Raw genomic sequence first — 23,493 nt, 5'->3', positions numbered from 1 at the left:
AGCGAAATGTACTGCCAAATTATCCAGCATAAATTTCTAAAGTCAACAGCACCATTAGAAATGTTCTGAGAAAAATGGTGATGTGTTAAATATTTATTTCCCTCACTGTATATATAATAATGTCAAATAATCCTCATGAAGACTTACTGAGCATCTGGTAGTCCTCAAGACTGAAGTTCCACATCTTCGTAGCAGGATCTGTAATGCATAAGAAATATTACAGGCCATCAGATATTATCCTTAAAGATTAACAAACACACATACACACATTATTGGCCTTATTCTGCGATGTGGAAGTGCGCTTGTTTTTGCGATTGATTCAGAACTTCCATTACTATTAAAAATCAGAATAGCATCCACTCTGTCTATTTTTAAATCGATGTTAAAGACTGTTCTCTTTTCGAGTGCTTTCGCTAATGACAGTTCCAGACTTTACTAAACTGATTCTTTCTAGGAAACTTTTAATGTTGTTACTCATGTTTTACATTGTTGTATTTGCTGTAGTGTATTGTAAAGCACCTTGGTCGACCAAAGGTTGTAATTAAGTGTGCTCTAGAAATAAACTTTGATTTGATTTGATTTGATTTGGCTAGCATAAGTAAGCACTGCACTTTTGCCATGTAAAGTAGTTAAATGATTACCAATTTACACTGAATTATGAAATGGAGATAAAAGACAGCTAATGATTATGCAGCGATGAGTTTACACATTCAAAGATTTTGCCATACTGTATCTATAAGGAACATGAAAATGTACTGCACATTTGAAAAGGTGTTTTAGTAAACCTTGAATCTTTCTCTTCAGGGAGATGTTGGGTTCAGGGGCTTGCCTGGTTTGCCAGGACCACCAGGTGAAGGACTGCAGGGAAAGCAAGTAAGACTGACATTTATATTATCGCGCTGCAAACTCCCACATGAATCTCTCTGACTACAGTAATGAAGATACTGCATGCATCAGGAGTCTGTCTGTGTTTCTATGGGGATTGAGGAGGACAAGCTGTCTGTGTCGCCTCTATTAATTCAACTTAATTAATTCTTGCTGTTTCAGGGCAACATAGGAAGACCAGGTCCTCCAGGGCCACACGGGCCCCCAGGGGAAGGTATTCAGGGACCCAAAGTAGGTTATCTTTACACTAGTTGAAACATAAGGCGATGTAGCTACAATTAAAATAAAGTAGTCAACATTTGGAGGGGATTTAAAATGTTTTTTCCGCGGGCTCTTGAAAAGTCTTAAATCTCAAAAACAAAATTTTAGACCTTAAAAAGTCTTAAACCTACTGAAATATTGTGTTGTAGGTAACCACCACCAACAATCAATCTCAATAAAACATTTTACTTCATTCATTCTTTCATTTTCCTTCAGCTTAGTCCATTATTTATCAGGGCTCGCCCCAGTGGTATGAACTGTCAACTAATCCAGAATATGTTTTACGCAACGGATGCCCTTGCAGCCTAACCCAGTACACCAAACACCCATACACCCTCACATTTACACACACACACACATTATTGGCAGTTTAGTTCATCCACTTTACCTATAGCGCATATCTTTAGGGGAAACCCACGCCAACATGGGGAGAACATGCAAACTCCTCAGAGAAATGTGTGAGGTGTGAGGTGACAGTGCTAACCAATGAGCCACATTGTCGCCCCTTATTTATTTGTCTTATATTACAATTACTATTGTATTATATAATGTGTTTTTATTTATCTTTAACTATAATGTATCATTGTATTACAATATATTTCAATTTTAATTATAACTAACAGTTATTTAACTGTAAACCCTACCATTCTGAGAGTGTAGTAAAACTAATGTTAACAAACACGACTTTCAATTTCAATAATGCATTAGATAATGTTGAACTATGATCATTAAACACTTTACAAGATTATTCATACTTAGCTAGTGTTAGTAAATACATTAACTAATGGACCGTATATATACATATAGCAAGGCAAATGGTGCTGTGAATGTAAATACAGTATTTTTGCTGTAATTAATTTGCTGGACGTTACAGTAGATTCTACAGAAAATTGTTAACAGAGTTGAAAAAAAATCTTATTTGTTGAATCCAACAGGGGGATCAAGGAGCTCCAGGAGTGACAGGACCGAGGGGCCCTTCAGGAGAGGGACTTCCAGGAGCCAAGGTGAATCTTTCGATTAAACTAATTAAAAGAAAACGAGTAATTGTAAACAATATCGCAAAGAAAATGTGAAGCTTGTGAACAAGAGAAGCATGCTGCATCACATGAGCTTTTTTGATGATAATCAATTCATCCCAGGCTCACTGGAAATACATGCTTCAGCTTACTTTTTTTACGAAATGTAAAAATGTTGCTTCGGGTTAAGTTTAGTTGCACTTTTCAGATGAAAAATCCACTAGAGGGCGCTGTCTAAATTTTTACAAATCTGAAATGCATTCCTTTGAGTAGGTTTTGTTGTATGTTTTAGATACACGTCCTTCTTGTACACCTACACAGGGGGTTTTCATTCAGTTTTGCCTTGATTTTACATTAGTTTTATAACTTTTGCAGAAGCATGCTTCACCGGACTTGAAACCGAGCAAACTGACCAAGCTAAAAAGTTGTCCATATGTAAAATAGATAGGCAAGGGAAACGTGTTTGATTACAACTTTGAAATTAGTTTCAGGGTTTAATTTGGTGTTATGCAAAGAACTGCATGAAAATAATCCTTTATTCATTGATAATATGACCCTGTGTATATCAATAGTGTGAAAAGGTATACAATTTTGTTGGTTAACACAAAAACTGCAGCCTCTGTATCAAAAATGAGTCAAAAATGAAGGCCTTGTCTCTGTGTCCTGCAGGGGGATCGTGGTTTGCAGGGGGAGAGGGGGTTTAAAGGAGGGAAAGGTGACATGGGAGATCCAGGCACTCCAGGACTTGCTGTAAGTTTGTTTAATATTATAAAACATCTTGTGGAAACATAGTGTTTTCTATCTATATGTACATCAGCATATTTCACAAGTGTTCATATCTGTTCCTTTAGGGAAGACAAGGACTCAAGGGTGAACAAGGGCTCACGGTCAGTTAAACTGTTTTTGAAGTTTTCTCATCATTCGATTAGTTTAAACATGTGCAAGTGTAAACAATAGTAAACTCAGATTTTTCAGAGACAAAACAAAAAAGCTGACTAAAGATGTAGTTTCAGTAAAACTATGCATTGTAGATATCAAATATAATCTTTTAAAAAGTTTAAACTAAACTAAACTAAATAAGCCCGTAGTTAATAGCATGAATTGTGACCTGAACTAAAGTGTTACTAAAGTTATTTATAAAAGAAACTAAATTTGCAACCAGTTGCATATGTAAATAATAGTAAATGTAGTCATTTTAAATTATTTAGAGAGAGAACTTTAAGAACTGATCAAGCTTTTTTAGTTAATTTTAGGGAAACCATTTAACCATATGGGGGAGCACGGTGGCGCAGTGGGTAGCACGATCGCCTCACAGTAAGGTCACTGGTTTGAGCTCCGGTTGGGTTAATTGGAATTTCTGTGTGGAGTTTTGTATGTTCTCACTGTGTTGGCGTGGGTTTCCCCTGGGTGCTCCGGTTTCCCCCGCAAGTCCAAAAACATGCGGTATAGGTGAATTGGATTGGTTAAATTGTCCATAGTGTATGTGTGTGAATGAGTGTGTATGGGTGTTTCTCAGTGATGGGTTGCAGCTGGAAGGGCATCCGCTGCGTAAAAAACATATGCTGGATAAGTTGGCAGTTCATTCCGCTGTGGCAACCCCAGACTAATAAAGGGACTAAGCCGAAAAGAAAATATATGAACGAATTTAACCTTATGATGTGTAAATTTTAACAAATTTAGTTTTCAATATTTTTTCAGAGACATAACTATGCAGATTAGGAAGTTCATATACATTGTGAATATTAGTAAATTCAGTCATTATTAATTAGTTTATAGAGAGAAAGCTGGTAATAATTTAATTTCATAATTTTAATACATTTTTCATTGTAAGCATTAGTAAATGTTTCACAGTAAAGACCAAATAAATCTGATTATCCAGTGTTAAATTGATTCATAGTTAATGTACATTTTAGCAAAACTATGCATTAAATTGGTAAATTAATTTGTTCACAGATGAGGGAATTTATTTTTAGCAGAACTAAACAGTGTGCCCTGTAAATATGATCAAATTCAGTAATTCCTCTATGTTTTTTTTCAGAGGGAAGACATAATCAAACTGATTAAGGAGATTTGTGGTGAGTCTCAGACTTCAAAAATGCCTAAAATTATATATTTTTTTACATAGAATTGTTGTCTTGTTTCTAGGTCAAATATCCAAAACATTCCTTAATCAAGAAGCATTTTCTAGACAAGCAAAAAGCAAAGTGTCTTGTTTGCCAAAATAAGTCAAAATAAGTGAGTTTTTCCTTAAAGGGTCATGACACCCCCTACTTTCGGTTCAGGTCTACCTCAGAATTTTTAAAAAAAGCATGATAATGGGCGTGGAGCTCCACAAACAGGGCTGGAGTGGGCGTGGCTAACAGAAAGCAGGCGAGAAGGAGGGATGCAAACAACTGTTGTGTCATCTTTGCACTTGCAGTTTTGCGTTACATCGCCGATTTTGATTCCGTCCCAATAGTGATTTTAAACCTGGAAACTTAAATTAGTTGACAAAAGCTCCAAATTATCCAGTTTTCCCCACACTTACAGCTAACAGGTGCTAACGTTGTCTTAACTAATGCCCAACACACACAAATCTATTAACATCTCAGAAAAAAGTACTTGAGGGTTTCGTGAACCTTTTAAACAAGCAAAATAATCGTACTCCAAAGAGAAATCAAGATTATTTAGCTTACCCCGTTTTCAGATTATTTACATTGGTTTAAAGGAAAAACTCACTTAATTTTGACTTATTATTTCTGTAAACAAGACAAGTTTTTTCTTTTGTAGAAAATGCTTCTAGAGTTTGGAATTATATGATATTTGGACTTAAAATATACAAAAACTTAAACTTAGAAAAGCATTATTTGCAATGTAAATGAATGATTTATGTATAAAAACACAGATATCTTCATATATTTCTAGGGTGTGGAATTAAGTGCAAGGAAAGGCCTATGGAGCTGGTGTTTGTGATCGACAGCTCTGAAAGCGTGGGTCCTGAAAACTTCGAGATCATCAAAGACTTCGTCATAGCTTTGGTGGATCGCGTGACGGTGGGCCGTAATGCCACAAGAATCGGTCTGCTCCTTTACAGTTTGGAAGTTCATCTAGAGTTTAACTTAGCCAGGTATATGACCAAACAAGATGTGAAAAAGGCCGTCAGGAACATGCCATATATGGGGGAGGGCACTTACACAGGCACTGCCATCCGAAAAGCCACGCAAGAGGCCTTTTTCAGTGCCAGGAACGGCGTCAGAAAAGTAGCCATTGTCATTACAGACGGACAAACGGATAAAAGAGAGCCGGTGAAGCTGGATATTGCAGTTCGTGAGGCTCAGGTGGCAAATATTGAGATGTATGCACTGGGTATCGTGAACACATCTGACCCGACGCAGGCCGAGTTTCTGAGAGAGCTCAATCTCATCGCTTCAGACCCGGATAGTGAACACATGTTCCTCATTGATGACTACAACACACTGCCAGGTGATCGTCAAGTAAATACTCATTAAAATGTGTTAACATATACACTGTTATTGACAAAGACGGAGAGAAATTGATTATTTTCTTTGGTAAATATTACTTAAGTGATGACATTTTTCAGTTTTTCCAATAATATTAATACAAGTTTTTTAATTGGCTACAGAACATTAACTTAGCTTTTCAAGTTAACCAAATAATCATAGTTATGCACTTTAAGCTCAATACTAGTATCTCGCAAAATAACTAGAAAATATTATGTACTACTAAATTAATTAGTTATTAGAAATTTATTTCTGTTTAATAATGTGTTGAAAAAATCTGCATGCAACAGCACTTGGGAAATATCTGAAAACGAATTCAAATTTCACAGAAGGGCTTAAAACTTTTATCTTTAACAATATTTCATTTATAAAATACAAGTAAATTATTGAATATTGCAAAAAGGAAATATAACAAAAATGTTTTAGAATATTAATTAAACAATACACTGTTTCAGCCATAGCAGGTAATTTAGGTTTAATTTTAATTTATTTAAAATAAATTCAAGTCTGAGTCCAAATGAATTTTTAAAGCGTTACAAATATATGCATTTAAAATACTGAATTCTATGATTTCAATGCTAAGACGATATATAGTAACAAGGTGAAAAATGTATTAAATATGATAAACTGAGTAGTTCATTTAAAATATTGCATTAAAAACATTATATAAATTACCAAAAACTGAGCAAAACATTTAAAATCAAAAAAGATGTTATATAATATTAAATAAATAATGCCGCATTTTTATAAGTCATATTTTGTACAATTTAATATTAAACAAATTTCAAGAGGAGCACGTGCTCATGATTGACCCAGCTGGCTCACATTAGATAATCACGATCCTCCAATCAAAGGATCCCAAGTCACTTTATAAATCCTCATTTCTTTTCTACTACTATCTTTGTCTGGAAGAAACCCCCCTCCTCCCCTTCTTCCAATTTTAATCTGAATGAGCGGCACAGTGGCCCACTGACTAGAACCGTTGCCTCACAGCAAGAATACCAATGGCTTCATGTCTTCGCTACACCATCTGGTATTTCTGTGCGCAGTTTGCCTGTTCTTCCCGTGTCCATGTGGGTTAACCAACCATCCAAATATGCTTTATATTGTAGATAAAATAAGCCCAAGAATTTTTCCAAATGTCTTACTCTCAGGAAGTTCACCTTAGCCTCAGCAGCGGGGGAGTTTTGAGATCGATCTGAGCTCAATCTCCCCACGCCCGGGGACATGAATTAAAAAGTTAGTTTATGTTGCTTTCAGTGTTTATACGATCTTTTCTAACAAAGCCTTTACGACTTAATAGCAAAAAATAAATACAATATACAGTTGAATTTAGAATTATTAGCCCCCCTAATTATTATCCCCCCTGTTTATTTTTTTCACCAATTTTTGTTTAATGGAGGGAAGATTGTTTCAGCACATTTCTAAGCAATATAGTTTTAAAAACTCATTTCTAATAACGGATTTATTTTATCTTTGACATGATGACAGTAAATAATATTTGACTAGATATTTTTCAAGACACTTCTATACAGCTTAAAGTGACATTTAAAGGCTTAACTAGGTTAATAAGGTGAACTAGGCAGGTTAGGGTAATTGGGCAAGTTATTGTATAACGATGGTTAGTTCTGTAGATTTTCGGGAAAAAAAATTTGCTTAAAGGGGCTAATAATATTGTCCCAAAAATGTTTTTTTTTTTTTTTATTAATAACTGCTTTTATTCTAGTCGAAATAAAACAAATAAGACTTTCTCCAGAAGAAAAAATATTATCAGACATACAGCGAAAATTTCCTTGCTCTGTTAAAAATAATTTGGGAAATATTAAAAAAAAATCTAATCTAATCAAAAGGGGGCTAATAATTCTGACTTCAACTGTATACATAAAATAAAGCTACAATGTAAACATTCCATCACTAGCGAAATCATCTCGAAGAGTCATAAATAAAAATTAAAGGAGTTAAAGCTTAACTAAGTACACTGAAAAAATAGTTTTTGCTGTTTGTTAAAACTGCTTATTTAAAATGAACTGAAACAACACAATTCTTATTTTTTCAGACAACATTGTTTTATGTGCAATCCACTTAAACTTGTATAAACAATTAACTTAATCGATTTGTGTTGGGACAGCATGAATGTATTGTGTGGAACCCTGCTTTTTTCATTCATTCATTCATTCATTTTCCTTCGGCTTAGTTCCTTATTTATCAGGGCTTGCCACAGCGGAATCAACCGCCAACTATTCCAGCATTTTTTACAGTGTAATCAACTAACCGCATCTTGCTCTGTGTTTGGTTTGTTTTTGCAGCTCTGGAGTCTAAACTAGTTAGCCAGTTCTGTGAGGATGAGAACGGAGCCCTTTACTTTAACCGGATCACCAACGGCTTAAACGGAAACAATGGATTTGGCTACAGTAATGGTCAAGAGGACATTTCCTCATACGGCAACACCGTTTATGGAAGCAGATTTCAGGAGTCACTAGACAGATCGCAGAGTCACACCAGAGGCAGAGGACACAGTATACCATTACCCATCAGCCCCGGGCCTCTCAAACCACAGGTCAGAAAACATCACTACACTGCGGAAAATCTAATTATTAAATCAAGATGCATTTTACAGACAAGTAAAAAATATAGTTTTTTTCTTTCAAGCTATTTTTTAAAATGTTTGCTGCTTGATCAAACTGAAGTGAAACCCACGCCAACACGAGGAGAGCATGCAAACTCCACACAGAAATGCCTACTGGCCCAGCCAGGACTCGAACCAGCGAGCTTCTTTCTGTGAGGCAACAGTGCTAACCACTGAGCCACTGTATCGCCTAATTTCATCTGATGTCTACCAGAAGTTATGTAAAGAGAGAAAACATCAATCATGTCAAAGTTGTCAGCAAATGCTTTAACAGAACAAGAAAATAAATATCTGTAAAACCCTCATTTAATTTAATAATGAGAATTGATGCCTAAAGTGTTCTCAAATGTACTAATTTTGATTGACTGGAATGATTCTGTAGGGGAGTGAATCATGCATTAAATGGAATAAGCAAACCACAAGCATGGATGAATGCAATAATGCAAAGATATTTTTAAATTAGTTAAATTAAATTAATTTTAAAAAAGTATTACGTATGCACACATAGCAATATTGGTGCTAAATCAATGTACAGCATTGTGCAGCCCTACTTTATATGTAAAATTAACAGTGTTAATTTCATTGTGTGGTATTAAAAAGTTCTTAAATATAACTATTATAAACCAGCAGATACTAAACAAAAACTCTGAAGTGATACTGCTGTGTAAAATTTGTGTCAATTACACGCTCAAGCAGATTGAACATATTTTGTGTTGTCTGTGCTTTGCAGGTGGAGAATGACTCTGACGGAGAGGATCTGGATATAAAAACACAAACTAAAAGTGGAGGAACGGTTGTGGTTGTCAATAAAACGGTCCAACCTGCACAGCCTGGCACATCATCATCATCATCATCATCATCTTCAACAGTCTCACTTTCTTCCTCAGTATCAACGCATTCTACTTCAGTGAATGTGGACACAAAGCCTCGTCCTGTAGTGATAAAAGGTAATACATAAACACATTACAGAACACCAACTAACTCTAAGTTTAACAATTAACTAAGTCCTGAACATACTTCGAGTGAAATCTAAGAAGTCTTTTTGAACGAAACCAGGCCAAAACAAAAATGTTTTGAAACAGTTTCACAAAGTGAACTTTCAAGCAATTTTCAATAGCTGGTCAATGTATTACACGGTGGTAATATAATTAGTGGGTGTGGCTCTGATGCTCCGCCTACTTCAGGCAAAGCAAGGCAAATTTATTTAGATATATAAAAGTTTGGTAATTCAAACTGCCTTACCTAAACAAGAATAAAAGAAACAAAGACAATAGGTTTAACTGCAGTTGTGCGGCAACAGTGTGTATATAACCAGCCTCTAATAGTAAAAATGTATTAATAAAATATTTTTATTATTCACCATTAGTGATAATCTCTACCTCATTAGCATAGGATATTAGTCTTTATTTTGAATCTGCCACAATGCTGACACATAGGCATTTCAGCTCCGCCCTCTTTTGAAAAGATCACAATCTCATTTGAATTTAAAGCGACAATTACCCAAAATGACACAATTAGGGACAAAGCCTAAAAGGGGCAGCTTCAAACAGTTATAAAACAATACATGTGGGGTATTTTGAAACTTCACATACACAGTCTAGGGACATCAGGGCCTTAATTTGAATATTATAAAATGAGGCATGATAGGTCCCCTCTCAGAGAACAATAGGCTGTAAAAATTTAAATTTACTAATTTAAAGTGCCGAAATGATGTGATGTCATTAATATGCTAATTAGCGCATGCCATCATTTAGTGATATTTAGACTTTAAGTATGCATTAGATTCAACCCTCCTCACACCTAGTGTTTTATGATTTTGATTGTACTGTAATGATGCGCAGCCTCTGTAAAACTGCTTGGAAACAAAAACTCTTGTAAAAGGCGCTATATACAAATAAACTTAAATTGAACTGAATGAGTAAATCAAGGCCTAATAAGATGGAAAGCCAGATACTCTATGTACTCACCTAAAAATAAATCCAGATCTGTTATTTTCTGAAAGCTTTTACTGATTTGACTTTCTCTTCTTCAGAATCGGCTCCCCTGGATCCTCGCTGTCAGCTCAGTTTTGTTCAGGGCTCCTGTAGAAATTACGTCATTCGCTGGTACTATGAGAAACAGTCAAACTCTTGCGCTCAGTTCTGGTATGGAGGCTGTGATGGAAATGACAATCGTTTCCATACAGAAGAAGAATGCAAGACGACGTGTGTCCTCAGCAGCACAGGTATGATTCACTCCTAAAGATAGAAAGAATATTTTATAAAAGTTAAGCTCTTCATCAATGTTTTTTTTTTTTTTGTATGTTTTAATAAAAATGTGTTCCGGTTTATTAAAATTAATATGTAAAAAAAAAAAACTCTCATTCTGTGCAGTGTTGATAATAATTAGAATTTTGGTGATTGAAATGCAGCTGAAATAATACTAAATATAAATACTTGGTATAAATAATTTGGTGAAAATACTAAAAAGTACAAAAGCTAGAAATTGATAGATAGATAGATAGATAGATAGATAGATAGATAGATAGATAGATAGATAGATAGATAGATAGATAGATAGATAGATAGATAGATAGATAGATAGATAGATAGATAGATAGATAGATAGATAGATAGATAGATAGATAGATAGATAGATAGATAGATAGATAGATAGATAGATAGATAGATAGATAGATAGATAGATAGATAGATAGATAGATAAATAGATAGATATACAGCCATCACTGGGAAAAACCCATACATACATTCACACACACACACAATGGCCAATTTAGCTTATTCAATTCACCTATAGCGCATGTCTTTGGACTGTGGAAGAAACCGGAGCACCGGGGGGAAACCCACAGTAACACAGGGAGAACATGCAAACTCCACACAGAAATGCCAACTGGCCCAGCCGAGGCTCAAACCAGCGACCTTCTTACTGTCAGACGACAGTGCTAACCACTGAGCCACCATGTCACCCCTCGTTTAAATGAATAATTTCATATTTTTGATTAAATTAATAATTTAATACCACATTAATAATTTTAAATACAAATTGCAATACATTAGTACAACCAACTCTAAATTGTGGATTTATAAAGCTGTGAAATTACTCTATTGACATTAAAACCATATGTCGGGAAATAGTTTTATTAGTCATGTACTACAGACAATATGCATTAATTCCAGACAAATGCAGTCACTTAAACACAAATCATACTGTTAAAGGAATTTTCCCTTGAATCATGACAGGGTTTACAGTGCTCTGGCATGCTAACTGCAACTGCTTTTGTTTTCACAGTATAAACGGACAAAAAGGTGGAAGATCTTCATCAGTTTTTCAACACTGAACCTCAATAAATGAACTTTATGCTGGTGATGTTGGATCACGATAACAGAGAACACTTCTTTTCATAAAATCATAGAAATGTTCCCCTTCAAAATCAGGATCTGGATTTTTTTTTGTTTTGTTTTTTTTGAGAAGCCTCTCAAAAGATATTCGTCAATAACTAAAGTGAAGGTTTCATTATGAACTTTCATGATCATTCATTCATTTGCATTTGGTCTTGGAGAATCTGTGCACTGACAACTGTGACATGCAGAAACATTATTTACATTCTTCAGTGGGAATTGATTGTGAATATGTTTTCATTCATTCATTTTCCTTCGGCTTAGTCTCTGATTATCAAAGGTCGCCACAGCGGAATGAACCGCTAACTTATCCAGCACATGTTTTGCGCAGCAGATGCCCCTCCGACTGCAACCCAGTACTGGGAAACACCCATACACACTCATTCACACATACACACACTCATACACTACTGTCAATTTAGTTAATCCGATTCATCTATAGCGCATGTTTTTGGACTGGGGGAAACCGGAACACCCGTAGGAAACCCACACCAACACAGGGAGAACATGCAAACTCCAAACAGAAATGCCAACTGACCCAACCGGGACTCGAACCAGTGACCTTTTTGCTGTGAGGCAACAGTGCTAACCACTGAGCCACTGTGCCACCCTGTGTATATGTTTTGTTTTATTTAATTTTTACATGCGATTTGTGACTTGAGTAAGACACAGGCAGGAGTTTATAGGTTTTCCACTGGGATTTTATCATTCTTTAGAGAGTAAACAACAACAAATATTAATTAGTAAAGTCTGCAGGTTATAATAATAATTTAAATCCAATTCAGACTTTTAAAAACATGTTGTATATATATTTTTTTCATACCTCATAGTTGATTTATTGGTATTCAGACAAAATGGTTTAACAGTGCTGAATTTTGTATTCAAAAGAATATTTGCAATTTGTCATGAACGAGCTCTACAAATGTTGTGTGAAATAAGCCGTTACTAAATTGTAGACATGATTATTTGTACTTTTTTATGCAAATGTTGTTTTGTTTTTGTTGTTTTGTAGAATTCTTAAATAAAATATTTGGTTAATAGGTTCTGTCTAGCTTTGTGCTTCGTGAAGGATCAAATAAGGAACAGAATTTTAATCTTCTACAATTAAATCTTTATTTTTGTATGAGAACATGATGGATGGATGAACTGAGCCTGGCCGTGTCTCCATTTGAAAAGTTACTTTGAATAAAAGCATCTGCTAAATGAATAAATGTAAATGTAGAATGACAGGCATGGGTGGACCACTGGATGGATGGATGGACCAATGGATGCATGAACCATTGGATGGATGGAAGAATGGATGGAGAAATTATAGAAAGGATGATAGATGGAAGAACGGCAAGAATGAATGGAAGAAGAGAAAGAATGATGGATGGATGGATGGATGGATGGATGGATGGATGGATGGATGGATGGATGGATGGATGGATAAAAAAAGAATGATAGTTGATGGGTGAACAAAGAATGATGGATGGATGGATGGATAGATGGATGGATGGATGGACAGAGGGATGGACGGATGGATGGATAAACAAAGAATGATGGATGGATGTATGGATGGATGGATGGACGGACGGATGGAAGAAAATAAAAAATGAGGGATGGATGGATGGATGGATAGAATATAAAGAATGGTGGATGGATGGATAAAAAGAAAATAAAGAATGAGGAATGGATGGATGGATAAAATCATAGATATGATGATGGATGGATGGAAGAATAGGAACAATGATGGATAGATGATGGATGGACGGATGATGGAAAAATAGACATAATAATGGACGGATGGATAAAAATATGGATGGATAAAATTGTAGATATCGTAATGGATGGATGGATGGATAAAATTATAAATAGGATGATGGATGAAAGTATAGAAAGATGGATAATAATAGAATGATGGATGAATGACAGACAAACAGAGAGAGAGAGAGAGAGAGAGAGAGAGAGAGAGAGAGAGAGAGAGAGAGAGAGAGAGAGAAGATATTCACGTTTTGACCCTTGCGCTCCACCGTACTAGCTGATGTTACCGTGGTGACGTGACGACGCCTCAGCCTACGCTAAATCGTCTTAGGAAGAGATTGAACGCTTTTCAGCGCGCTTCAATAGTTGAAAATCTATACTTGGGTTTAATTCAACAATATACGCAGACAGTGATCATGGCGTCGGTGTTGGACGCGCTCTGGGAGGACAGAGACGTGAGATTTGACATCACTGCACAGTAAGTTCCCAGGCTAATCCACTAGCTCACAAGCTAATGGCATTAATGTATTAAAGCACATAAATGAACAGTGAACGATAACGACACTATTTGCATTTGATTACACGCTAATGTTTCCCTCTGATATTTGCTGTTTGTGATATTAAGGTACAGTTAGATTTACATTCACTCATTCAGATTTTCTCCTTAATAATAAACATTTAAGAAAGTGTTATATGCAAATTCTCGTTCATTGTTGAGGTAAAGTGGGTTTTAAATTCGCACAATGATTCATTTTTGAGCAGTGACAACTTGTGACACGGTCCCTATATTGTTGACACTATTTAATTGATGGTAAACAATGTTGAACTTCGATTTTCCTATTTAGATTATGCAAAGACTATTCATTCATTCATTTTCTTTTCGGCTTAGTCCCTTTATTAATCAGGGGTCGCCACAGCGGAATGAACCACTAACTTATCCAGCATATGCTTTAAGCAGCGGATGTTCTTCCAGCTGCAATCCATCACTGGGAAACATCCACACTTATACGACGGAAAATTTTAGCTTACCCCATTCACTTATAGCACATGTCTTTGGACTGGGGGAAACCGGAGCACCCAGAGGAAACCCACGCACGCGGACACAGGGAGAACATGCAAACTCCGCTCAGAAATGCCAACTGGCCCAGCCATGACTCCAACCGGTGACTGTCTTGTTGTGAGGCGAGCCACCATGCCACCTAAAATATGTCAATGCATGTATTTTAAAAAACACCAAAAAAAATGTTCCTAGAAAGAAATGTAAATGTCCACTATTCAGTTATGTTAATTTACGGTATGGTGACATGTTTTATATATAAAAAAAAGATTTAAAAAATGGATGGCTTAATGATAAATTTATTCAGAATTTCATTTAAGTGTTTAACTATGCAAGTCTGTTATTTTTTCAGAGTGTGGCAATTGATCTTTTGTTTCATTTAGGCAGATGAAGACCAGACCAGGTGAAGCACTCATCGACTGTCTGGATTCAATTGAGGACACAAAGGGAAATAACGGAGATAGAGGTGATTAAATGTGCCATTTTCTGCATTAATAACCTGCTGTGACCTTCATTTGTTATGAGATTATTATAAAGTTGAAGTCAAAATTATTAGCCCTCATGTGAATTTTTTTCTATTTTAAATAATGTTTAACAGAGCAAGAACATTTTTACAGTATTTCCTATAACATTTTTTATTCCTGGAGAAAGTCTTATCTATTTCTACTAGAATAAAAGCAGTTTTAAAAAACAAAAACAAATGCAATATATTTTTTTGATTGTCTGTAGAAAAAAAAACATTGTTATACAATAACTTAAATTGGTTAAGCCTTCTATGTTAAGCTTAATGTCACTTTAAGCTGTATAGAACTGTCTTGAAAAATATCTAGTCAAATATTATTTACTGTCATCATGGCAAAAATAAAATAAATCAGTTATTAGAAATGAGTTATTAAAACTATTATGCTTAGAAATGTGTTGAAAAAAATATTTCCAATTAACAGAAATTGTGGAAAAAAATATACAGGGGGGCTAAAAATTCAGGAGGGCTAATAATACAGACTGCAACTGTATTTATTTTGATATTGTCTTGTTTATATTTAATAAAGTTAAGGTTATTGTAATGTCTCTTTTTTACTTTCATTTCAAACATGTAAAACAAAAATAACTACATGATGAAAAGCAAAAATAATACAGCACAATAGAAAACAATTTGAACTTATACATGTCTAAAGAGAAGTAGGAAAAATGAAGAAGCATATGCTTGTTTAATCCTAGCCCTTCTTCACTCTAAATTAATAGTAAGTAATAATCCATAACAATAATCAGATTAATTCCATGATTGTGTCATCTCACATTCTATCCAAATAAACTCATTTCACTTTCTACAGGTCAAACTAAATGAACAGATTGAACAACAATTAAATCTGCTCTTCTTTCATATTCAGTTGAAGTCAAAATTATTAGCCCTCAGGTGTTTTTTGTTTTTCTTTTTCAAATATTTCCCAAATGATGATGTTTAACAGAGCAAGGAATTTTTCACAGTATTTCCTATAATATTTTTTTCTTCTAGAAAAAGTCTTATTTGTTTTATTTCGACTTTATTTCGACTAGAATAAAAGCAGTCTTTTTATTTTTTAAAAAACATTTTAAGGTCAGTATTATTAGCCCCTTTAAGAAATATTTTTTTTCAATTGTCTACAGAACAAACCATCATTATACAATGACTTGCCTAATTAACCTAGTTAAGCCTGTATTTATGTCACTTTAAGCTGAATACTAGTATTTTGAAAAATATCTAGTAAAATATTATGTGCTGTCATCATGGCAAGGGTAAAAGAAATCAGTTATTAGAAATGAGTTAATGAAACTATTATGTTTAGAAATGTGTTTAAGAAATCTTCTCTCTGTTAAACAAAAACTGCGGAAATTAATATAAAGGTGGGCAGGTAATTCAGGAGGCCTATTAATTCTGACTTCAACTGTACATTTCAAAAAACATGTTTATACTGCTTTTTTAACTAGGTCACACTTGAACGTTGACCTAGACTTTTCCACAATTTCAACCCACACACATAAATACAAAAACATCATAATGTTGTTTAAACATAATACAGATGCTTAAAGTTACACTCTTTCCTACAATTATATATTTTTTGTGTGTGTGTTTTTATAAAGGGAGACTTCTGGTGACCAATTTGAGGATAATCTGGCATTCGCTGGCGCTGCCAAGAGTCAACCTGTGTGAGTATTTGAGACATATTTAATAATAATGATGTCTTCTGCAGCTCTTCCAAATGAACTTTGTCATCCTCTTATGAAACTAAATGTAATTAACCTTCTAAAATGGCATCATATTAAATTATTGTCCAACTTTGAAATTAAAAACAAACGGCAATGATTAAAAAAATATGATTACACAATATAAAATATAATAATAATTATAAAGTAATGCAAATAAATAATTAATATTATCTCATGTAAAAACTGATGCATCGGAGTTATTTATTTATTTATTTTTTATTTTTAAACAGGAAAAGATTAAAAGATAATCGGGCCTGACTCAGCATGAATGCTGTTTTTCAGCAGGTTCCTGCTCTGCAGAACATAAAAACAGACAAACATCTCATCCATCAACACAGTACAAACAATCACCAAACATTTAAGATAAAGAAAAAAAGCAGGCTACTATCTCAGTGGCTACAGCGAAATAAACAAATAAATTAAAATACAAAACTAAAATTAAAGGGCGACGCAGTAGGTAGCGATGTCGCCGCACAGCAAGAAGGTCGCTGGTTTGAGCCTCGGCTGGTTCAGTTGGCTTTTCTGTGGGGAGTTTGTATGTTCTCCCCGTTTTTGCATTTCACGTTTTCCCCCACAGTCTAAAGACATGTGGTATAGCTGAATAAGTTAAATTGTCCTTACTGTATGTGTGTGAATGGGAGTGTATGGGTGTTTCCCAGTGATGGGTTGCAGCTGGAAGGGCATCCGCTGTGTAAAACATATGCTGGATAAGTTGGTGGTTTATATTGCTGTGGTAACCCCTGATTAATAAAGCTGAAAAGAAAATGAAAGGATGAACTAAAATTAAAATGAATTTACCTTTTTAAAAAAGTATTTTCCATTTGTGGTGTAACTAATTATGTCAACCATTATCTGATGTCTTCTTTTGTTTATTAACAGCTGTGGGATACAACTGCATTATTAATATCACCACAAGGACTGCAAATTCTGTAAGTCATAATCACCCATCACATTGTTTTTAATATCACATATTGTAAATCAGTGTCTCTCAACCAAGTTCCTGGAGGACCACCAGCTCTGCGCATTTTCCATGTCTCTTTAATTAAACACACCTGATTCAGATCATCAGCAGAAACTGAAAGGCCTGTAAATGGGTTTGACAAACAAAGGAGACATCCAAAAAATGCAGTGCTGGTGGTCCTCCAGGATCGTGGTTGAGAATTACTGTTGTAAATTTTGTCAAATTTCCTCTTTTTTTCCACCCAGAAACTAAGAGGTCAGACTGAAGCGCTTTACATATTAACTAAATCTAATAACACTAGATTTGAGTTCATCTTCACGAATGTGGTCCCAGGAAGTCCTAGACTGTTTACATCTGTCATTGCTGTTCACAGGTAATTTAATTTTTTTCTGCAAGAAGATTAGACAAAAGTAGATTCATTTGATGAACTTGCAAATGATCCATTTTTGTGGAATACTTTAACATCTTTAATTGTGAGTTAAGGAAGAGAGATAAAGAAAAATTTGTGTGTGTGATTAAGTGTGTATGGTGCTGCGTCCCAATTCACAAACGTTCACTACGCCCTAAAAGTATTTACTTTTTGTTTAAAGAAAAAGTATATACTTTTGAGTATGTAACAGAAGAGTATACAAGCTTTGAGACATATTACTTCCTCGTTAACAGATCATTATGTTGCTTGGTTTCGACCCGTCAATTATCTCAACATATCATCTACATATCTTTCATCTTTAATAACCTGTCTTATTAGAGAAGCAGCAGCAGGATAACGAGTCTTTCATGCAGAGAAATCTTCTCAGATCTTTGGTTAATTATGAATTTAGAAGTTAATGTCCAAACATATCATGATACAAGTTCACATTGTTGTTGCAGGTGAAATATAACAAAGAAAACACAGTTTAAACATGTTTCAGTTGGCTAGATATTAATTAACAGTCATTCAAACAACTTTACCGAAGCCTCTCTACTTGATGGTTGGTCTCAGGTATCTGCCATGTTTGTAGTTTGTTTACACGTTTTACCCAATTTTGTAGTTCGTATCAAATTCATGTTCAATGTGCAAAGTATTGTGGGAAATGTTAGCGGTTAGAGCAGGGCTATTTATTGGCGACCCGCAGGCAATTTATTCCTGCCCTCCAAATAGTGTGACCAAGACATCAAAAATAAATTTAGTTCAGTTGAAAATCGGTCGCTATAGTTATGAAGTGACGTGTTTCTGTTCAATACAGCACAAGCTGTAGTTAAAAGGTGCGTTCGACATGAAGCTCAGCTGCAGCCGGTGATCAACGAGATTAGCCGAGCGCAGGCGGGGCGGAGTTGAAAACGGAGCCGTCAAGACGGACAGCTGGACACTTCGGGACTCAAAGTTGCTGCAGTCATGATGACCGATCACATGGCGTCATCATATTTTTTTTGTTATTTTTATTTATAACAACAAAACATTTACAAATAAAACAGAATAAAGGCTCTTCAAACTGTAGTTCCTTTTTAAACAATAAGAGAGAATTATGAATAAAATATATAACAAATGCATGAGAGAAATAAGAGGAAATGAGAGGTTAATATAAACATAAAAACGAACAGGTCTATTAAATACAAAGCAATAAGCATAAATTCTAGGAGTTAAACATCAATCTTTAGGCTAATACTTCTTGTTTGAATCTGCTAAAAAAGGGTTTACATATATGTACATATAGATATAAAAATGAATATAAAAATTTCCCATGTAAAAAGCAAAACAAGGTGTTTTGATTAGGTCTTAATAAATGACATTATTTTGGATAATGAATGAATTTTCAAAAAAGCATTTTAATCCAAAAAGATTGTGTTGAAAAAAACAAAAGGTAAAATAAGTGAGCGATGTAGAAGTTTCCCAGAAAGAGCAGGTAGCCTTTAAACTGCTAGACAGAAAATAAAATATATATTTATATTATAATAATAAAGCCATTTTATAATTGTTTAATAAAATAGTTCTTTACTTTAATTTGTTAAGAGAGCTTTAGGGGGCAGGATCAATGATGATGATTTTCTTATTTCAAGTCTGTAAGACTTATTCAGGTTATTCACTAAAATATACACTAAAATATATCATTTAAATCGTTCAGGGAGATGAATGCAGTAAATAGTCTGTATAAAAAAGTTAAAAAATAAACCTGTGCAAACAAGCTAACCTTTATAACCAGATTATTTAACAAAAGATGATTACTGCAGTAAAATATTTGTAGTCTTTTAATAAGCAAGATGTGTACAGGATAGAGAGGGTGTGAAAAGTGAATTGTTTGTTTTGAAACTTTTGAATCGGAATTTGTCCAATTATAAACCCGAAATACACGTGTTTGTTGTCATGTGGTGAACTTGGCCAATCGTGTAATATCGGTGTCGTCATCAGAGCTCCTGCAGTCGCTCTTCAGATGCTGCACGGTCTAAGTTTGCCGTCTGATCTCGGAGCGCTGTCGCGGTACTTTGATGCCACATGTGACAGTCACGTGGCATCGGCGCAGCATCAATCCGGACAAGATTTCTAACCAGAATGCACCGCTTTAAGACAGATTTCGATCGATCTGCGCAGCGCCGCATGAAGTCGAACGCACCTAAAGACTGCGCAGAGCGCAAGTCACCTGACATTATGCGAGTTCTGCGAGCAGCTGAAAATATGGATATGTTTGTATAGATATATACAAATTATGTTTGTAGAAAAGGCCTTTTGTACAATGCACTGATATCGTTAATAGGGATGCAATGATTAGCCAATTTCACTAACCCCGCTTTTATTCATTAAAGGCTTCTCAACGTCGCATTTCTGTTGCACAGAAAAAAAGCTGCTGCAACTAAACAAAGTTATGCCAATGTGCACACACATTGGATTAGCAGCAAGCCGTTTTCACACTTTTTAATTTATTTTTAAGTCCAAAGACAGAAATGGACTATTGTTTGTTTTTTATTAATATTGTGCTGTATTTAGTTACTGAGCAGCAAAACAACAACACTTTAACATAGAAGTAGTTTTCTTTTGATTTTCTAAACTAGTTGTGTTTTAAATTTAATAAATGCATAATAATGGTAATAACCGTGAAAGATTATTCTTCAGACTATAATTGTACAACCAAAATCTATAATCGTTACATCCCTAATTGTTACGCAGTTTCAAACAGAACATATGAATGTGTCTGAATGTAAAAGAAGCCTACTTAAGCAATGAACTGATTTTGTGCCTCAAAATACAACATTTGGATATGCTTGTAAAAAAGCCACATTGTACAATGCAGTGATGTTATGTTGTTTCAAAATACAATATATTAACGTTTTAAATGTTAAAAAAAAAGTCAATGTGGGTGTCTTTATGAGCACAAATACACAAATACAACTTATGGGCTCTTACATGATGTTGTGTCATCACTCATATTGCAAGTCATATCTCTCCAGCACATCTTTTTGGATGCTTTTCATAAACTGGCCCTCGTGACAATCTAATTGAATAGCCCTGGGTTAGAGTACGGACGTTTCTACGAAGTTTAACAGAAAATAGTAAACCATCCGAGAACCTTTGGCATACTCTTTTCAACACACTATGGTTTAGGACACTTATTCTATTACATAATAAAAAGAGATTTTTTAAGAGAAGGTCACTTTTTTATAAATCATTTATCAAGCAGAAATATAGGCAAGCATTAGTACAAAGAAATGTTGGATAAGGGGTAATGTTGCATGAAGTATTTTCAATAAAAGTATTTTTATTAAAATTAAAAAAACATTAATAAGAGGCGATTATGCAAGAGAAAAAAAACAGAAATAGCAAGAAAGAAGTAAAGATTATGTTGAAATGATTGGATTGTCTATATTATAATAAAATTATTTTGCTCAGTTACTGTAGATGAAAAAGTAGGATTATTTTGTGTCAGATACATTAAAGTATATAAAAAGAGTTACTAGACTAATTATTTGTGATTCTTGCAGGGCTTATGAGACTTCTAAAATGTATCGGGATCTGAAGCTCAGAGGAGCTCTTATTCAGAATAAACAGCTGAGGCTTCTGCCACAGGAGCAGGTTTATGACAAGATTAACGGAGTATGGAACCTGTCTAGTGATCAGGTAATTTCAAGCTGCTTTGCAATATTATCATTTATTGTTTTATAATAAATTGTGCTGAGAAAAGTCTGTTGCTGAGGGTTTAAACAGCCAAGCGTCGTCTTGTTTTTCAGGGTAATCTTGGGACGTTTTTCATTACAAATGTGAGAATCGTGTGGCATGCCAACATGAACGAGAGTTTTAACGTCAGCATTCCCTATCTGCAAATTGTGAGTGGTTATTTGTTAACAAGGAATGAGCTATCATAAAAAAGTCGTATTCATTAAGTCTGTGCTTTCTTTTTCCAACCCATTTGTTTAAAGCGCTCGATAAGGATTAGAGACTCTAAATTTGGACTTGCTCTTGTGATTGAGAGCTCTCAACAGGTAGGTTTGGATTTATGATCAATCACATTTCATGACCCTCATATTTCATTACTTCACCTAAACTTTGGTATGATTTGCCACTTTACATTAGACTGGCAACATCGCTGTCTGTTTTTAAATCTAAGTTAAAAACTGCCTGTTTGACAAAGCTTTTAACACATGAATAGGTTTTATTTCATATTTTACTGGCTTTTGAGCTGGTAAATGTTTTCACTTTTTATTCTTTGAATTTTTTGAACTTGTTTATGTCTTTGACTCTTGGGGCTCTATGTTAACGATCTAGGCGCAAAGTCTAAAGCTTATGGCTCGAAAGCATTAAGGGTGTGTCTGAATCCACTTTTGCTATTTTAAGAATGGAAAAATATGCACTGCGCTTGCCGCATGGTCTAACAGGGATGTATTATTCTCTTAATACGTTATGGGTGTATTTTGAGCATAACGTGCATTAATCCAATTAGAGTCTCATCTCCCATTCACTTTAAGAGTCAGTTGTGTGGTGCCATGGCGCATTTGCTATTTACGTGGCGGACTTTGTAAGTGGAAAAACTGAATGCTGCACTAGCAAGAAAACATTTAAACAGACCATCTGCAGTGCGAGGATAAAGAACGAGCCTCCTCCATTCTGCCTTTTTACTTTCTCTTTACTTTACTCCTTTACTTTAGTGGATGAGGAAATGGTTTGTACGCACTCCATTAAAGACATCCATTATCCTACATATTTAATTTTGTTTATTAAGCGCAAAGATTTGTTTCAAAACCATTTCTAAATTCAGTTCTAATTTCCAGCAAATTAATAAATGACAAATAATAACGAAGTGTGGTCAAAAAAATATGGTGATGCAGATGTCTTCAAAATCCGACAGGTGGACAAATCTAAACTTGTTTTTATCAAAAAAAAATATAAATATGAATATAATAAATATTACTGCTAATAATAATAATAATAATAATAATAATAATAATAATAATAATAATAATAATAATAACAACATTATACAAAAACAAATTGTCATGAAAAAATTGAAAAAGCCCCCAGAGATGAGGCAATGGTTTTTATATTTATGTGGAAAATAATAATTTTTGTAACATTTTAATCCTTTAATTGTTTTCATTTGTAAAGATATTTGTGTGTTGCTGTACGCCCTGTGTATTAAGCAATATGTAAACATTTGGACCTGCATAGGCGCATAACTAACATGCTCTGCGCTGGACTTAAGACCAGCTTTTAGTTGGTTAATGGCGCAGTCTATTTCAGTTCCTCAAATTGGCAACGCGCCAACAATGCGTCTTAACACACTTAATTTTTAGACCAGCACACCCATTAAGTCCACAAAGTAGTGCAAATGGATTTGT

General features: G+C 34.6%; 2 protein-coding genes and 2 long non-coding RNA genes across 8 annotated transcripts in view; 2 read left to right on the top strand and 2 right to left on the bottom strand.

Moving 5' to 3' along the window:
• The window catches only part of LOC141376215 (uncharacterized), a 56,279-nt gene extending 56,081 nt beyond the window's left edge, over positions 1 to 198 (bottom strand). For both annotated transcript variants that reach the window (XR_012385647.1, XR_012385648.1), the window contains exon 1: positions 148 to 198. This is a non-coding gene — a long non-coding RNA (uncharacterized lncRNA). The remainder of the gene's footprint in view (positions 1 to 147) is intronic.
• Positions 1 to 11,666, top strand: part of col28a2a (collagen, type XXVIII, alpha 2a) — a 63,781-nt gene extending 52,115 nt beyond the window's left edge. The window contains 11 exon segments of the mRNA NM_001159842.2: positions 805 to 873; positions 1,048 to 1,116; positions 2,082 to 2,150; positions 2,832 to 2,912; positions 3,014 to 3,049; positions 4,201 to 4,237; positions 5,067 to 5,624; positions 7,969 to 8,219; positions 9,019 to 9,235; positions 10,321 to 10,512; positions 11,577 to 11,666. Coding sequence (NP_001153314.2) covers positions 805 to 873; positions 1,048 to 1,116; positions 2,082 to 2,150; positions 2,832 to 2,912; positions 3,014 to 3,049; positions 4,201 to 4,237; positions 5,067 to 5,624; positions 7,969 to 8,219; positions 9,019 to 9,235; positions 10,321 to 10,512; positions 11,577 to 11,581 — 1,584 coding nt within the window. The 3' untranslated portion in view covers positions 11,582 to 11,666.
• Positions 7,369 to 23,493, bottom strand: part of LOC141376216 (uncharacterized) — a 25,960-nt gene continuing 9,835 nt past the window's right edge. Inside the window, exons 2-3 of the long non-coding RNA XR_012385649.1 lie at positions 10,256 to 10,525; positions 7,369 to 9,220 (exon numbers count right to left, since the gene is read on the bottom strand). This is a non-coding gene — a long non-coding RNA (uncharacterized lncRNA). The remainder of the gene's footprint in view (positions 9,221 to 10,255; positions 10,526 to 23,493) is intronic.
• Positions 13,697 to 23,493, top strand: part of bbs5 (Bardet-Biedl syndrome 5) — a 13,523-nt gene continuing 3,726 nt past the window's right edge. The window contains exons 1-8 of one of the 4 annotated variants that reach the window (XM_073911759.1): positions 13,697 to 13,907; positions 14,870 to 14,952; positions 16,605 to 16,670; positions 17,610 to 17,659; positions 17,937 to 18,064; positions 21,643 to 21,778; positions 21,889 to 21,984; positions 22,078 to 22,140. In XM_073911759.1, coding sequence (XP_073767860.1) covers positions 13,846 to 13,907; positions 14,870 to 14,952; positions 16,605 to 16,670; positions 17,610 to 17,659; positions 17,937 to 18,064; positions 21,643 to 21,778; positions 21,889 to 21,984; positions 22,078 to 22,140 — 684 coding nt within the window. In that variant the 5' untranslated portion in view covers positions 13,697 to 13,845. 4 annotated transcript variants of the gene reach the window in all.

Source organism: Danio rerio, chromosome 9 (assembly GCF_049306965.1).
Source record: "Danio rerio strain Tuebingen ecotype United States chromosome 9, GRCz12tu, whole genome shotgun sequence".
In the NCBI taxonomy this organism is placed as follows: domain Eukaryota; kingdom Metazoa; phylum Chordata; class Actinopteri; order Cypriniformes; family Danionidae; genus Danio; species Danio rerio.
Note: the sequence above shows the minus strand (reverse complement) of the source record. Positions and strands in the feature narration are given on the sequence as shown.